The sequence below is a fragment of the Hemicordylus capensis genome, chromosome 4 (assembly GCF_027244095.1).
Source record: "Hemicordylus capensis ecotype Gifberg chromosome 4, rHemCap1.1.pri, whole genome shotgun sequence".
NCBI lineage: Eukaryota > Metazoa > Chordata > Lepidosauria > Squamata > Cordylidae > Hemicordylus > Hemicordylus capensis.
In genome coordinates this window covers 287,448,779-287,466,676 of record NC_069660.1, presented here as the reverse complement: position 1 = coordinate 287,466,676, position 17,898 = coordinate 287,448,779, and the positions used below count along the sequence as shown (strand labels likewise).

General features: G+C 43.3%; 1 protein-coding gene and 1 long non-coding RNA gene across 3 annotated transcripts in view; one reads left to right on the top strand and one right to left on the bottom strand.

Moving 5' to 3' along the window:
• Positions 1-957: 957 nt before the first annotated feature.
• Positions 958-16,697, top strand: ZNF706 (zinc finger protein 706). Of its 2 annotated transcripts, none has more exons than XM_053246678.1 (4): positions 958-1,138; positions 11,862-11,998; positions 14,103-14,207; positions 14,608-16,697. In XM_053246678.1, exons 2-3 carry the CDS (start codon positions 11,864-11,866, stop codon positions 14,196-14,198), a joined length of 231 nt encoding a protein of 76 aa, XP_053102653.1. In that variant the 5' UTR covers positions 958-1,138; positions 11,862-11,863; the 3' UTR covers positions 14,199-14,207; positions 14,608-16,697. The 2 variants fall into 2 exon arrangements, with proteins under 2 accessions (XP_053102653.1, XP_053102652.1); XM_053246677.1 differs by lacking the exon at positions 958-1,138 and adding an exon at positions 3,577-3,600.
• The window catches only part of LOC128323473 (uncharacterized), an 84,117-nt gene continuing 74,985 nt past the window's right edge, over positions 8,767-17,898 (bottom strand). The window contains exon 3 of the long non-coding RNA XR_008306283.1: positions 8,767-9,244. This is a non-coding gene — a long non-coding RNA (uncharacterized LOC128323473). The remainder of the gene's footprint in view (positions 9,245-17,898) is intronic.

The following is a 17,898-nucleotide window of genomic DNA, read 5'->3' as shown; positions in this document are numbered from 1 at the left end:
AGGGCAGTGCAAGGACACCTGCCTTTTGTTTCCATGCAGCCTGGCTGTTCATGTAGGATCACATACCTGCCAACATGGCTCTATTTTCCCTTTCAAGTGAATGAGGAAATAGGGACATGTTGGCAGGTATGGGATCAGCATGTCAGAATAGTCTATCCCACACATACATACAGGACAAAATTCAGTGCACAAAGGAGACTTTTGCCATAGATTTTTCCACATTTGATCTGGGCAACTTGGTTTTATTTTATTTCCATTATAGCCCTGAGTATGCCACAACAATTATTGCCAGCCCAGGGACAGAGTCATGTTGACCTGACCGACGTACATCAAAGGCCAAATGAAAAGTGAAAAATAATTGAGTCTTTCTCAACGAATCAAGATGAGAATCTCTAAATTGCTTGCCAGTAAAGTTGGTCTATTAGGAAGTTTAAAGGTCCATTAGGAAGTCTTTAAAATATGGTAAGTAAGTAGATAGATAGACAGTCATGGCATGAGCCCTGTCCCCTTTTATCAAAGCCAACAACAACAAAAAGTCACCACGCTGATCTGAGAGCCAAGCACTTTGTGTGACTCTTCGGGGGTTCCTAGTAATGGGTTTCGTTGTCGCGCTTCCTTGTGGGGCAGCTTCCCTTAATCAGTCCCTTACAGGCTCCACAATGGAGCAGGGCGGCGAAGCGACATGACTATATTTCTGTTTCTGGCCGGAAAAGCCTCAGGGGAGCGGGGTGCGTGGGGGCAATAGCACGGGTGTCACACTTGGCCGGCCTTTAAGGGGCCCGCCGCAGCCTCCATTTCCTCCCCGCCAAGGCCGCAGAGGCAGAGCCGCGCGCTCCCGGCGGCGTTATGTAACCGGGAAGCGCCGCCATTGGCTAGCACAGGGGCAGCCGGATAAGGCGTTGGCGAAAGCGGCCTGGCCCGGCTCTGGGCGGCGGGGAGGAGGGGCGGCGCGTGCGCACGGCGCGGCTGGCTGACGGGCGGCCGGAGGGGGCGGGGGGACAGACCGACAGACAGGGAGACGTCCATAGGCTTCTCCATCCTCCAGGGCAGGCGGCGGCGGCTGCTGCTGCTGGGCCGCGCGGAGCCTTCCCGAAGTCGTCGTCGGCCGGCGCCTGGCAGGCGGCATCCCACAACGCGGGTAAATGCGGCAGGGCAGGGCTGGCTGGCTCGCTCCGGCGTGGCTGGGCCTGAGAGGGAGGCCGCTGCGCTGGCGGCAAGTCTGCTGCTCGGCGCTGAATCTTTCCCGCTCCTCGCTTCCTTAACCGGAGGAGGAGGAGGAGGAGTGCTGGTGGTGGTGGATTTTGCGGGGAGGGGGGTTGTTGCTTTTAAAATTCTTGCTGCTTCCCTTTTTGTCTTGCCCGAAGGGAAGTTTTCCTCCTGTCAGGGGTTGGTAGTTGGAAGGGCTTGAGCGGTAGTTTGGGAGGGTGAGGGCGAAATATGAAGAAAAGGCCTCTTTTTGTAGTGTGTGTGGGGGGGAGGGGAGAGAGATGTGGGCGCCTCCTTCGTGACCCAGGAGGCGTTTTGCGGTGGGTCAGTCTATGATGTTGTTATGTTGTGTGGGGGGCTGCTTCCTGCCTCCCGGCTGGGGGTTCTCTCTTGTATGTTTTGGGTTCCTTTTGCGCCCCACTGAATCCCCCCCTTTTCACATTGGAAGGCGTTATCATCTGGATGGGGAAGGGGAGCTTATACTGAGGACTGACTCTTCTTCCCTTGAGTAGTGGTGAGGTCTCTTCTTGTATAAAGGCACTCTTTGGACCTTGTGGGTGCTGGATAACGCTCCAAGAGGTGTCTTTAAACAAGAAAAGACCCCGCCACTCCGTCAGGAAACGATATGTTTGTGTAGTATGCTGAACAACAACAGAAGACCTTCCTAGTTGTGTAGTGTGTCATATTTTTTTTTATTGCCATCTGGATGAACCTTATGTTGGCGCTGATGCAGAGCAGCAGTGGTTTTATTAAGAGAACACCTACTCACCTTGAATAAGGTGATGTGTGGGGGGGCGATTCTGTTGGGTTTGTGCTTTGTGTTTCTGAGGCTGAGGTGAGACTCTTGTGGTCTTTAGCCCTGTAAAAGAAAAGGTTTTATGGTGGCTTAAATGGTGTAGAAAACCAGACATGGAGATGGTGAGTTCTGCCTTTTACTTCCGTCTATGGTTCTTGCACTTGAGGGTGCAAAACAAGAGGAGCTGTGTTTCATTGGTTGCACTTGATCCCTAACTTTTTTCATGTCAACACTATTCCTGGCGTTTTTGTTAGTTCAGTCCTTTCCTTTCTCCTCTGAAACAGTGTAAAAGGGGGCTGGAATGCAGTTCTATACTTTGAACACAGTTAGAAGGAAATATAAGGGTATATCATAGAGCTCAAATGAAGTTGTGGGGTAATTAATCTGTATTTAGCTACTATATATATGTGAAAAGCAGCTGCTGGTGTCAGACCTGAGACATGAAACCTCATTACCATTTGTTTCTCGGTTGCATATACTGGCTGTTTGCAGACTTGCATGCTTCCTCCTAGAAAACAAGTTATTGCGCAAGGGATATGTTTGGCTTAATCTGTTCTTGCTTTCCCCCCTGAACTTTGTATATGCAGCTTGGAAGGCTCTTTCACCTAGTTTCTCACCCTTCTGAAAATAGTGTAGCTGTTTGATTTCTCTTTATAAGGAGTGCCAAATGGTATTATATTTCATGGGTTTCTTTATACTTCATGTTTGCCTTTTTAATACAAACATATGAACATCACTGAAGAATATGTTTTGTAGTTTATTGGGATATTTGCGCAGTTAAGAGGTCCATTACATCAGGATGATGCATATATTGGATTGTGAGAATCTGTATGTAGCTGAAAAACCAGAACGAGCCTGATGATGTATGACTACATGCAACTCCAGAAGGGAAGTTGTTTGACATTATGTCAGTGACATTTGTGTGGGACTTCGCATATTGTCAACCATGTCCAGTCACAAGGATGGATAGAATATTTACTATTAGAATGAACATCCTGCCCAAAGAACCATTTGGCACTGTTCCTTGAAATTCTCAGCTGTTCCCATAGTGTATTGCAGGCATGATAAAATAGTTCTATGAGTTTTATTTGGCAAGGAAAACATCCCAGGATATCAGCAAGCAACTACTTAAAGGCTAATTATTAAAGTTGAGATCAATTTAACTCAGTGTAATAACTGTCAGAATTACTGACCATAGCAGACTGGCTTTGTGCAGAAAAGGGGGTTACCATGGACAGGAACTGTATAGCCAAAGATCCCATTTAAAATATTTACTTTGATACTGTAGTAAAGCAAATAGCCCAGTAATTATTAATAGTAATATTAAGACTTGTAAAAAACTGAGGTGTAAGGCAGAAGATTCAGAATACTTATGGACTGTAAACATTAAGCAGGCAGGCTATGATCAGACGAACTTGAGAAGCGATGTGGTCTGTAGTCTGAGAACTGAATCCATGGGTTCCCTGTGAGTGTGTATCTGAGGCTGAAGTCTTTCTCACAGTTCTATTTTTGTAACCTGAGAATCAGGGAGCATCATGGAAGAATTATTGTGTGGCTAAACACAAAGACTGTAAAGTAATTAACACTTATTGCAAGTGGTAAGTACTAATGTCCTGTCTGTCCAGTTTTCCTTCCTGAATTACTTTGCCGGTATGCATGTGAAAGATGGTATGCACTTTTCACCTGGAAACCAGAGCCCCCCTCAAACGTTCCTTCTCCTAGGAACAAGTATGAAGAGATGTAGACTGTCAATCTAAGCCCAAGATTCCTGTGACAATTTATGTACTTCCATATCTCTCTTTTTGTTCCATTTTCCTCATCCAAACACTAGAAGGTGGTATTTACTGCTGTCCTGTCCCAAGCTCATTTTCTCCAAGAAATTGTCCAGTTACCCCATAATTTTGCTTATATTTGTTAGCAGTAGGATTTCAGCATTTAATTGGATTGATTAAAAGGTCTTAAATTATAAATTGCTGCTCTAGTTTATTAACCAGGCAACAGTTTTCTTTTAAAATGTATTATTTACAATAGAAGTACTTGTTAAACTTCAGGTGGCTCACACACTGAGGAGGGAATATCTCTTCTGGCTTCCACACTTTCACTCACATGGCATATGTCACCACTCTCTGGAGAGCATGACAAGCCCCAGCCTTTCTCCCATCTTCAAGGCTGCGAAGAGGATGAAAACATCCCTGTAATTGTGCTGTGCTTCTTCACCCCTTTGCAGCTCCATGATAGGAAGGAAGGCTGGGGGTAGTTCTGCCACTGCAGGAGATACTTATTGTTGCTTTTCCCCTCCAGTTTGGAGCTGGAGAGGGCGGATGACTAGTGTTCCCTGAAACAGGGATCTCCTGATGTTATGATTCTTATAATCCCTAGCAAAGGCCATTGCACCTGGGGATGATGGGAGTTGTAGTCGACAACATCTGGAATCTGTGTTACAGGGAGCACGGCAGAAGACTTGCTTGTTTTGGCCACTGCAAAGGCAGCAGCCAAACAAGCATAATCTTCCCTTCCAGCTCGGAGTAGAGGGCAAAGTTCACAGGCTTGCTTTAGATGTGGCACTTGCAGGTACTCCTGAGTGTCTGAGAAGCACAGTGTCCGGTTGCGAAGCCCTTCATGTCGTCTCCACCCACTCCAGCTCCAAGCTGGAGAGGAGGCAAACAGCTTGCTTTTCCAAGGAATGCTTTGCAAACACATCGGTTAGACAAGCCTTTGCCCCTCTTCCGGTAGGGGTGTGCACGGAACCGTGGAGCTGCGGTCCGGCACTGGGGTGGGGGGTTCCAACAAGAAATGGGGGGGCGTTACTCACCCCGGAGACAACCACACCGTAATTCACTGAGCAATCGGGCGGCAGGATATCTCCCTACCGCCCGCTTCATTCCCCGCTCGGCGTCTCCGTCCTCATGTACTGTAAAGAATCGTCTTCCTTAAGCATTTAAACCCTTCAAAGCCCCGCTGGCGCTCGGCTGGCGGGCGCTCGGCTGGCGGCCGCCCCAAGAGGACCCCTGCTGCCCCCAAGAGGACCCCTGCCACCCCCATCCTTAAGAAATAACCTCCCATTGAAAGGGGACGGCAGGAGAGCTGCCTGCCGTCCCCTTCCGCTTTGCCGGTCTGGCTGCAAAGGGCTTCTAAGAAGCCTTTCGCGCACGCGCGCAAAGGGCTTCTTAGAAGCCATTTGCAGCCAGACCGGCAAAGTGGACGGTAGGGAGTTCTTCTCCTGCCGCCCGACTTAAAAATCGGGCGGCGGGAGAAGAACTCCCTACCGTCCGCTTTGCCGGTCTGGCTGCAAATGGCTTCTAAGAAGCCCTTTGCACGCGTGCGCGAAAGGCTTCTTAGAAGCCCTTTGCAGCCAGACCGGCAAAGCGGAAGGGGACGGCAGGCAGCTCTCCTGCCGTCCCCTTTCAATGGGAGGTTATTTCTTAAGGATGGGGGTGGCAGGGGTCCTCTTGGGGGCAGCAGGGGTCCTCTTGGGGCGCCTGCCAGCCGAGCGCCAGCGGGGCTTTGAAGGGTTTAAATGCTTAAGGAGGACGATTCTTTACAGTACATGAGGACGGAGCCGCCGAGCGGGGAATGAAGCGGGCGGCAGGGAGATATCCTGCCGCCCGATTGCTCAGTGAATTACGGTGTGGTTGTCTCCGGGGTGAGTAACGCCCCCCCATTTCTTGTTGGAACCCCCCACCCCATCCTCCCGAACCAAAACCACCCCGTGTCCGGACCGGTCTGGAGGCCTTTAGAATGGCCTCCGAACCGGTCCGTGCACATGACTATCTTCCGGGGTCTAGGAATGATCTCCTACCCCTCTCTCATGCTTTAAAGGAAGGAAAAGAAGCCGCAGTTGATAGGGATGTGCACAAACAGGTTCTGAGGCCCTTTTATGGACCTCTGAGCTGGTTCATAGGAATATAGAAAGCTGCTTTATACTGAGTCAGACCATTGGTCCGTCTAGCTCAGTATTATCTACTCAGACTGGCAGCGGCTTCTCCAAGGTTCCAGGCAGGAGTCCCTCTCAGCCACTGTTCTCTCTAAGGCATGCGCACATGCGTGCACTCACAGGTTTTTGGATGTCCACTCAATTTAATTTAGATCCTGCTCAGGTTGAATCAGGAAGGCCCCATTCTGAATGCAGGTGCGTGCACACTGCCTTGATACTGCCACCCAGAACAATATTCATTCTGCACTGGAATGGACCTCTTTTCTCAGCCCTATCTTGGGGATGCCAGAGAGGGAATTTGTAACCTAGATGCTCTTCCTGGAGTGGTTCCATCCCCTGAGGGAAATATCTTACAGTGCTCACACAGCAAGTCTCCCTTTCATATGCAACCAGGGCAGACCCTGCTTAGCTAATGGGACAAGTCATGCTTGCTACCACAAGACCAGCTCTCCTCTCCAAAAGTTCAGAAGTCTGGTGCTTCTGCCGGTTTGAAGGTGAGGGGGATAGCTTTAAGGATTGGGGTGCTCCCCCCGCCACATTTCACCTGCCAGCACTGTGGTTTAAAATGGCCCTGCGGGGCAGCAGCATGCCTCCTTGCCGCTCCGGTGCACATTGGACCAGAAAAGCCTGGTGAGCGCGACGTGCGCACCAGGCACTTCCGGGTATTTGCAGTCTGACGCGCATTGAGGCAGCAAGGAGGTATGCTGCCACCCCGCGGGACTGTTATAAACCTCAGCGCTGGTAGGGGAAGTGTGATGGGGTGGCGTTAAGAGCACCCTCCCCAGTCCTTAAAACTATTCCCCCCTCCACCTTCAAAGTGGCAGTTGCTGGTTCGTGGCACATCCCTAGCAGTTGATCTCTGACTGAGTGTTGCATTTTGCAGGACAACCCTTGGGGAGTGACCTGGCAACCACACTTATTTGACCATTAAGGTCAGCCAAAATATGTTGACCCTTTTCTTGATATCTGCTACAATAGAGGAGTGCATTGTTGAAAAGCAAGTGTGCTTTTTGCCTCAGAATTATTCATATTTGCATGCAAATGAGTACAGCTCATACAATTAATCAACTAAGATATCTTTAATTGTAGGACAGCCCTGGTAAGTAGCCATGTGAACCCCAGAGTGAATGGCAGTGAGACATACATCTGTATGATGTTCTTTTTTAAAAAATTAACTTTCAATCATTCAGTTTTGAAGTGTTTGTTGCCCTCTTGCACTGGCAATTGCAGCTTGACCAAGCTAACAGTAAATTAGAGGAGAATCCTTAAAAAGTAACCAGATGGCCATATTTTAAGAATACATTGGTCTTTTGGATATGTGGGCAGGATTTTGTTGTCTGCCACTCTTCAGTTGTATCTGCCTTATCCAACAAAATGTCCATTGCCACTTCCCATGTCAAACTGAAACAGCATGTTTGCCATAGCTTCATATTATACACTTGCACAAGTGACACAAGGAGCAGTCAAAAGCAAACCAGTACAAGTGGAAATTCACTTTTCTCCGTTCATATCTCACCTGATTAATAATGGGGAATGAGCAGACAGCAAGGTGATCAGAGTTGCTAGACCAATTTTGATTGCAAAACTGGAGTTTGTGCAAATCCCAGCTTGCTGAGTGATCTTGGGCTAGTCATGTATACTTTGCCTAACCAACCTAACAGGGTTGTTTAAGGACACAAGGGGATAACCAAATGCATACTGCCCTTGAGGGAGGGTGGAATACAAAAACATCAAAATTTACGTGGAGACATTTTTTTGTATCACCATAAACTATAGAAAGGAAATCTGCATTTTGAAAATGGGCTAGGTCAATATAAATGGCCAAGGAACAAAATTAAAATGGAGTACTTTGTTTTATAACTTCACATATATCAAGGAACAGGCATGTATACTAATTGATTGCTGCAACAATTGAAAGATACTGGCTTACAACCAAATAAAGCCATTTTTGGATGGTCCTCCTAGGCAAAACCATTGGTCATGAAGCCCACCCTTTTGCACTGCAGAATTATAACTGCTTAGATACAGGCCTCTGCAGGTGCCAGGAGTCAAAATCGACTTGACAGGACATTTACCTTAGAGTCAGGGAGTCAGTAGTGAAATCAGTGGGTTTTTGTCTGCTCTTTATAAATGTGTAAGGATGTTAAGGGCTAAATAATCTTGCATAAGGTAGGCAAGTGCATGTTTCCTACCCTATGCTTGCTTTGTAGTGTTAGTATGGGTATAAGGAGCATTTTAAAGGAAGAATTAGTAAGTGGGAGGAGCTACTTGCTAGGTTACAAGATAGGATGACAGTCTGGCCTGATGGAGAATCGGGACACTTACTGTGAAGAACTGATGGACATGGGAAATGTTAAGTGTACACACCCATATAGAGAGTCTCCCCTACAAATGCTTGCATCTGCATTACCTTGGTGGATTTCTGGGCATGTGAGGGCAAAATGTAGTTCTGCTCTTCAAAATATCAGTTTTCTTTGAAAATTACTTTCTCAGAAGCAAGCACTGGTAGTTACCTGAGCATAACAATGTCTTTTCCATGGGATGGGAAATGAATGCTCTTAGTCAAGGGTCATACATATTCACAATGTTTTGGCCATTGGCCGTAAATAAAGTATCTATCTATCACAATATAACTGAACACACTACAGAACTTGGATAGTTGGAGGTCATAAAATCAGGATGTGAGCTCACTTGTGTGTGTTACATTAGAGCAGGGGTCAGTGTTCCCTCTAACAGGGATTCCCAGATGTTATTGACTACAACTCTCTGAATCCCCAAGCAAAAGCCATTGCATCTGGGGATTCTGGGAGTGTCAGCAGCATCTGGGAATCCCTGTTAGACGGAACAGTGGCAAGGGTTGACATGTGCCAGGGAGCCATGGCACCTAAAAATTTAACCATGACACCTATACTAGGATATTCAGAGGTACAGTTACTTAATAAAAATCTTTATTTGCCTTAGGCAGCCCTGTTTCTGTTCTAAGTGTGTTGCTTGTAAAGAAGATAAAGATAAACCAATTTTCCTCCCCACCGCCTGCCATAATGTCCATCACTAAATCTGATAATGTTGCCAAGTGTCCATTGGCTGGCTCCTAGATCCAAATAACATTTCTCTCAAGACCTGCTTTAGAGATGCAGGACAGTACCTGCTGGATTCTTCCTAGCATCTCTGATTTCTTGCTAGCATCTCATGGTTCTGGTAGATCATGCATTTTATTATGGACATCCTGTTGTGTCATCTATAACAAGTTCTAATGCCTGATCACTTAGATTTGTCCAGCGTCTTTCCACGTAGCTCTTTACATAGTCCTAGGTAAACAGATTCAAACTCCATTTTACAGTCATGGACTCAGTTTTTTAACAGATTAAGAATATGAGTTTACATTAAATCCAGATTTTGCTGTAAATTAGACAGTTTTAAAATATACTCAGTACAACTGAAATTGTAAAATAAACACAAATTAAATGACCAGGTTTAAAGAAAAACAAAAACTTAGTTCTAGCGAGCTTGCTGAAAGATGTCTGCTGTTTCAGACGTGTTCCACATTTATTCCCAAATGCTTCGTGCATAAATGCAGTGGTTGATTTGGTGTGTTGAAGCAACATATTCATTTTACTTTAAACAGTAGCTGACATACAGATATGCTTTTAATGTACTAACCTGAACTTGTCCATCTTATGCTGTAATGGTTACTATGCATGTGCTTTTTGCTGTCCTCTAGAGATAGATGGAAGGGATGCAGTATGTGTTTACATCAAACATGAGGACATCCCAGAGCAGATACTACTCTGGCACTGGCAGATCCTGAGATTATAACTGCATTGACTGTACTTTGCTGGATATTATCCAGCTGTCTTGGCCACTTGTGCACATCAGTATACAGCTAAGCTTGGTTAAACATACTTGTAATATGTGGCCATTGTTCAGTTTGCTTGCCCTTGCTACACACACTTACTGTCAGTCTCCCTGGTCTGTCACAGATTATCTTGTGTGTCCCCCCCCCCACCTATTGCCCTTCTACTGTTTGTGGCCTTTAGTAGCTGCTCAATCATTGTTCTCTCTTAACTATATTAGTGAGCATTGGCATATATATAATATCTACCTGAAGCAAGTGAAGACAGCTACATGCTATCCAAAGATTGTTGGCAAATCTTTAGTGGAAGACTGGAGCTTTTTGAAATCTAGAGTACTAAAGGTATTGAATTCTTAGAATATGGTAAAGGATTTGAAGCAATTCAGTATCAATCAAAATAGGTGTTTTAAAATGGATTTTTAAAATTTAAATTGGATTTTTTAAAAAATGCAAATAAAATACTAAATTTAAAATTTTTATGTTAAAAAAAATTGTGGTTAAAATTAAGTCCCATCACAAAATGCTACAGCAACACAGTTTCATAAAAATGAATTAAGGACTCTCCAGTCGCACACATTGTTACCTACCAAACATGGACTCATTTCAGTTTCATCTCATACAAATGGCTCTAATCTTCCAAGCAACTGCCAACTCATGCTTTTGGAAATTTCTGAGTTTTCCATTGTTCATAAGCAGACTAAAGTCACATGTCCAAAGACATGGGATGGGTAGCAATCTCAGTTGTTTTGCTGTGAGACTGGGCCAAGGCAGAAGAGTTAAGACAGACACATAATATAGGAAAGGAAGTGGTGTAGAAAAACAGTGGTAAGAAAAGGAAAAGGCATTATTATTGAGTACACAGCTTCCTATATTATCCCATACTTTGCCACAGAAAAACTGTCCTAGCTTCTGGGCATAAGAGATACCCTATCTGGGAATATTCTGAAGAAATGCCTTTCCTAGGTAAAAAGAACTATGTCAGGTGTAAGCAATGGACCAAGAAGATGCAGGGCAGCTTAACCCCAGGTATTGAGTAAATCAATTACCTAGAAAGCCCAGGTATTATATACTGTTTCCTAAATTAGTACAAATAAAAAAAATCAAATTAGTACAAATCAAAAAAATTACGCACAACATACCCTTCTTATTCTAGATGTTGCAAATGCTCTGCAGAGTTGTAAATGTGTTAGTATTCAGATTTGCACCATTGTTTAAGAAATATGTGAAGAAGTATTCATGAGAAGCTTGATTTAAATCAGTGATTTTTTTAAAAATGGAGTTGTTGTTTTTTCTTGGTGAATTAAACCAATCCACCCTGAAGCAATGTGAGTAGAATTTATTTGGTTGACTAAGAATGAAACAAAACTTTACAAGAAAGATGGGACTACCACCAAAAACATCATTGCTGGTGGAGACAGGGAAATGAACAGCACAAATGACATAAGGGATAAGTTGCACAAAATGTACAGAAAAGGAAACTTAACTTGGATTTGCTGGTTTCAGTAGCAGCTCTGTGTTGCTTGTAACGTGTAGTTCTGTTCTCGGTTTCCAATTCCTCCACATTGTTTAAGCCTGATTCTTTTTTGTGTGAATATTTTTTTAAAAGTTCTGTTAGTATTGATTTATCAAAGCATACAGGTCTTGTTCTGAAGTCACAGGTGAATACCTGGAGTTTGTGCTGCAGAGTATAGCCTTTAAGGCTATGCTCCCAAACTTATAGGAATTTAGGAAGCTGCCTTATACTGAGTCAGACCATTGGTCCATGTTGCTCAGTATTGTCTATACAGACTGGCAGCAGCTCCTCCAAGTTTGCAAACAGGAGTCTCACTCAGCCCTGTCTTGGAGATGCCAGGGAGGGAACTTGTAACCTTTTCCATGCCCCATCCCTTAAGGGGAGTATCTTACAGTGCTCACACATGTAGTCTCCCATTCAAATGCAAACCAGGGTGGACCCTGCTTAGCAAAGGGGAGTAAGTTATTTGTACTCGGGGGCACTTATTTCTGAGTTAATATGCTTAGGATTGTGCTGTATATGAGCAGTCTGCTATAATGACTTCTGCACTTATTTTTAGATATGGCTCGTGGACAGCAGAAGATTCAGTCACAGCAGAAAAATGCCAAAAAGCAAGCTGGACAGAAAAAGAAACAAGGCCATGACCAGAAGGCAGCAGCTAAGGCTGCTTTAATATATACCTGCACTGTTTGTAGGGTAAGAGGCTCTGAAAGCAAAGTGTCCCTATGGCAATGCAGGAGGTCCCCAAATCACAAACAGGCTGTGTTCCAAATGTCTGTCAGATGTTTAAAACACTGAACATAAATTGTTCCCAAGAGAGACGGCTTGTTTGCACATGCGGGTTAACATTTGCTAGTTGGGGACTTCCTTAGTGTAATAAGTTATGGAGCTTTGTTAAATATGGGTGTTTGTAAGTTGGATGTTTTCAACTCAGGGAGGGCCTGTATTTCTAGGTCCAAAGAATGAAATCCTAAGCATGAAAATGCAGAAAGGAGCAAATCATCTGTGTGAGAGAGCAGCCCGTAAAGGCAGGGGGTGGAGGAGGCAGTAAATGAGCGGCAGGTCTGGCTTGTTTCTGCTCTCCTCTCCTCTCCCTGCCTCATCCGCCTTGCTCTGCCTTACTTACCCGCCACCGCGTTAACTCAATGTGTGCGGGCTATTAATTTTCCCAGTTCCCACCCCCCACCGCCCATTCACGCTACTTCTGTGTGAGAGTGTCTCCCTGTTGTGTTTGTGTGGAACATAATCTCTCCAGATGGGAAAAGTACCATTTGGGTGGAGAATTAATGTGCATCTAGTCCTTCTGTACCCTTTCACCTGAGAGAGACCCTCCAGTGAGAACCCCTTTATAGGAATGCAGACAGGGGCATAGCTATGGGAGAGGGGCCCCGTGTTCAGCCCTCTTTCTGGCAGCCCCCCAGAGTGTGGGAGATAATGAGGAAAATAGGGAGGGGTGGAGCTGGGGGCCCGTGTTCTTTGAACCCTTTTGCTCAATTATAGCTACGGCCCTGAATGCAGAGGCAGTGAACCATAATCAGGTGGTTTGCATACTGAGTTCTTAATGCTATGTTGGAGACAGCAGTAACCATCAAATGAAAACATATGCATGTGCTGTGTGGCTTCTGACTGCTTCTATCGGGGAATCGCATGCCCTGTGTTCCTGACATTTGGAGGGTATAACTAGTTATGCAACTTGTAATATGTGTTTGCTGTTCAAGAGCTTGAATGATCAGTGAAGAGATAAACACCCATGCTTTGTGGTGGTCTGGGCAAGGGACAGTATTTTCTTATGAGTAACAGACATGGGGAAAGCAGTTAGGATAGAATGAATGTGAGCATACAAAGGTAAATGACCCTCACACAAGTGAGTAAGTGAAGCAATTGAGCAAGGGCTTTGGTCAAATACTGGGCAGGGAAATCCTCTGCATAGAGACCTGCCTGTTTCTAAATCGTGTTGACTATAAAGGGTGGAGTTGGGTACATGTAAATGGCAGACTATCAGGCTTGTTCTTAACTACTGGATAACAGAGGGGTGTGTGTGTGTGTGTGTTGGTGTGCACACAGTAAAGAACCTTTTGGATAACTTTGTACCAGCTTTTCATTTCAGCTGTTAGTTACATTTTGGAGTTCTAGACTTCTGGTGAGATTATATAGATCTAATCATTCATAGATGGAGAAGTGGGTTTTTCTGACTGGAAATGGTTTGTAGTATAGAGGAAAACAAGTAGCATGCCAAGCTTTGATCAAGTTGTTGCAGAAAGTAAAGTCATAGTTGATGAAAAGTGTATGTGGGGATGCAGTAGGTGGCGAATCTTAAATATTCCTTAATTGTCATGATGTAATAAGAATATCAGGACATCGGGAAACTAAACAAAAATCTAATACAGATAACACACAGTAGATAACACATAGTAACACTGTACTAATTCAGATAACACATCTGAAATAAAACATGCTTTTTAATAATGCTTTTACATGGCACTTTGTATTACCCAATATTTTAAAAGCTGTAATTTTAAAATTAGCCAGTATTCCTTCCTGAAGCCAGCAGACTATTAGTCAAGGAAGTGTACAGTCCTGCATACAAGCTTGTGGAAAATATAAGAATTGAAGAGAGGTGGGTGAAGTAGGGCTGTGAGGAGATGGCAAAGAGTTGGGAGCAGTACTTCCTAAACAGACTGCTATTCATCCAAAAGAACCAAGTCAATTCTGCTAAACTTGAGGATCCAAGGAACAGGAGCAGTCCTGAAGTCTTATGTTGTTGTTTTTGCCTTGTGTAAAGTTTCATTCTCTCAATCAGACACAGATGCCAGATCCCAAGACCTTCAAACAGCACTTTGAGAGCAAGCATCCGAAGACTCCTCTCCCTCCAGAACTGGCAGATGTTCAGGGGTAAAGTTCACAGGTGATTCTATACCATTTAATTAGTCCTTAATAAATGTAGCTCAAACCATAGGTAAAAGTTTAGACCAAAATCTTGCTTTATATTTACTTGCATATTTTGAAAATGGAGAACAAGTGTAAAGGGCAGGTGCTTGGGTGAATTTTGTTGGCTGCTTGTTGTATTTAGAACTTTTAACTTGCAAAGCTGCTTATCACACAGCAACAAGGACAGTTGCCAAATTGGCAATAAATCAGTGGGAAGCATAGCATGTGTTCTACTGTTGCTTGATTTTAGCAAGTTCTGTTACACAGGTTCAGGGAGGTTCATTTATGAAACTGCATCACACTTAATCATTGGACACTAATGACTACATGACAATCACACAGTGATTTCACTTAACAGAATTGCTCTTGTGTTGCAGGTGAATTCATGGAACCTATTGACTCTTCTACTGGCAGACATTGCATAACAAACCTGCAGCTGCTTTTCTAACAAACTGTTGATCAGAAAAATGAAGGGGCTATAGAAACATTCATATTTTTATGCTGTTCCTCTTGGGCTTCATGTAAAGACAAATCTATGTAACTGTACAGTTGTGCCCTACTTGGAAATCTGAAAATTGGTTCATTCTTAAATTTTTTACAGTTGTAATTATATTGATGTTCATATTGTGTAAAATAACTCATTTAATAAAATAGTACTTTGATTTTACAATATCACAGGTCAAATGCTTGTAGAAGGTCTGTTTCAGTATCTGTTTTACCTGCCTTATATTAAAAAAAAACACTTAAAGTGAACTTCTCCCCCTGCCAAAAACCAAGCAGTATCGTTTATTCTAAAACCCAAGTTTCGTTACTGTTAGCAGAGTTCAGATTAAATAGAAAACTCTTTCTCCTTTCAGTATACTCTTTACTTTGAGCCTGGTTTATTTTCCAAAACAGTTAATGTCTTTGACTGAAGAAGTGTGTTGTTAATTTGGAGTGCCTGTTCTACTGACGATGATGAAATTGGAGTCTTGGATATAAAGGCATTTGTACCTATGCACTGGAGACATTTAGGCAAAGGACTGGCCAAACAGTGTATTTTAGGACTGGTGAAGATATCGTAGTAGAACTTGACATTGTTTTTACGTTATCTGACTGGTTACACTTGCTATAGCAAGTTAAAATAATTAGTTTCTGTTGTGAAGTTCCATTGTGTAGCTTCTTAAATGCACGTTATGAGAATGTAAATCCCTCTTTGAAAGCAAATGTTGATTTGAAAAAACAGAATGGCACATGAGACAGAAATAGTAGAGCTAATTACGCTTTGACTAGTTGGGACTGCTTAAAGGTGGCAGGTAGATACTAAATTCATGTGGGAATCTGGAAGCAGTGGTTTCTGTTTGTGGACTACTCAGAATATGTTTTGAAATAGATTCTAATCTCAGGTGCAGGATAAACTCTGTCCCAGTTCCTTTTTACTCAAAGAACTGTTGATCCACTTTAAGACTGAGACTTCTTTAGGAGCCTTCTTTTATATCTCTTGGTTGGCCATTGAAGGAAATGCTGCTCAAATTTCTCTTGCTTTGTGCCTGGATCATTCATCTTCTGAATAATAGTTCCCTTTAAATAAAGTAACTCATCACTTAGGAGCATGCACACGAGTTGCACATCTGGTACATAAAGGTAAAAGCAGTTCAGATATTAGTTTACCCTTCTGCTAAACCATTTCAGCTAAGCTGCCTTTATTGTAGTCACTCTCTGGGATGAGCCTTGCCAATTATTAAGCTGTCTTGCACTTGTACACCTGACAATAGAATATAGCTCTTGGTTCATTTTGTTTTCTCACCTGATATCAACCCAATCCTAGCATGACTAGTCCTAGTAGGCAAGAGGTCTGCCTTCCAAAACACTGGAGTACTTAAATGTTGAGACTGAAGGGTTTTTAAAAAATAAAATGTAGTTAAATGAGACATTTGTTCACTAAGTTAACTTTAATAGTCTTGTTTTGGAGGGAATTTCAAGAGGCTGCTTTCAAAGAAGTTCATTCCTAAAACCAATACCTGTAATGTCGTTCAGAATACTTAGCAGCAAATAAGGGGTTCTCTTATGAAATTACTTGGGAACAATAAACCATAAATTGCCTACTAGATGTAGGGCAAGTAACCCACTTATATGCAAACTTGGCATTTTTCTAAACTGTTGACATCAGTAGCTTGTTTCTGTGCATTGAGCAAGTTAGATCTTGGTTTTATACACTATTGCAGCTGTTACAAATGGATAATGTAACTTCGTTTCTAACCAATTAAAAGCCAACAGAGGACCTTGACGTTCCAACACATGGGGGGGGGAGTGGGGCTGAGGTGGTAGAAACCATGAAAAATCTTATGTGTTGATTTTAAGGGACGGGGATAAGGGATAGGTGTGGAAACCTTTTCCAAATCTTGTGGATGGTACCCTGTTAATTCTGGATAAAAAGACACAATTGTGCATTGTAATGTGTCTGATTAAAATCTTTTTAAAAGCAAAAGTGTAAAATGTGATATTTCCTGCCTGTTCAAAGCAAGTGTCATTATGATAAGCTTGATGCTGGCTGGGCAGCTTTAGTTCTCTGTTTAGCATCAAAGAATGGAAGTGACAGCAGACATTTCACTCAGCTCTCCAGACATGAGTAACTTTGGGTTTGGAAACAACAAAAATTGGGCGGGGGGGGGGGGGGGCATGCTTGGCACAGATCTTGGTGAAATGCCAAAAGATTTTATCTGTATTTGTCTGTTGGGGATTAAGCCAGCTTGTTTTGTGTAGTTGAATAAACAACCATTCAGTTGTTGCTATATCACACTTGAGATGGATAGGATGTGATTTGCAAAAGTGCACTGTGATGCATTTGCTGAATCTCAGGCGTTAACTCTTCAGCATCAAATTGGTTGTACTCATACCAAAGATTTGAGGACTATTTATAAGACTTGCTGAAACAGCATTCTTGTGAAATAATGTGGATTTCTTTTCCGTAATGCTCCCGAACTATGAAGTCTGGGTGTTAGCAAGAATAGTTGTAAAATTGCACAGTGCAAAATCTGTGTCTTTGCAGTATTGCATACAGTTCAATACTGGTTGTTGCTAGAATGTATCTAATCGTTTGAATGTTTCAAATTTGTATTGGCCATTCCAAGTTAAGAAACTAGTGCTCTTCACTCCAGCTATATGTTATACTAGATGCTTTTCATCCGATTAGGGAATCATACATCTGTAGTATTAGGATGCAGCTGTAAGCATTGCTGTGGAAATCTTCAAGTGACAGCTGCATAATACAACAGGGAGATTCCAATATAACTGGAGGAGCTGAGCTATAACTATGGTATTTGAGCATGAACCAAGTCTCTTGTAAAGCCACTACAATTTGCAAAAACTTAAAATAGAACATCTACATTACTTAAAGGGTTTGAATGCTGCTTCTGTTAAAGCATGGAGTTGTGCATCTAAAAACATTAGTCATGACTAATACCCATTAGTCACTACTAACTTGTGTCATTGTCAGTGGTACTTTGTTATGACTACCTTTCTCTGGATTCAGCTCGTGGCAAATTAGAACCTTGGCTGATGATTACATGTTAGTACCATAAGAACAGCCCTGCTGGATCAGGCCCAAGGCCCATCTAGTCCAGCATCCTGTTTCGCACAGTGGCCCACCAGATGCCGCTGGAAGCCACAGGCAGTTGAGGGCATGCCCT

Excerpts from the sequence above, each read along its gene's own strand:
- ZNF706 (XM_053246678.1), top strand. The coding sequence starts at position 11,864 with ATGGCTCGTGGACAGCAGAAGATTCAGTCACAGCAGAAAAATGCCAAA. Across the intron at positions 11,999-14,102 it reads ATACCTGCACTGTTTGTAGG|ACACAGATGCCAGATCCCAA; the intron begins GTAAGAGGCTCT and ends TCTCTCAATCAG.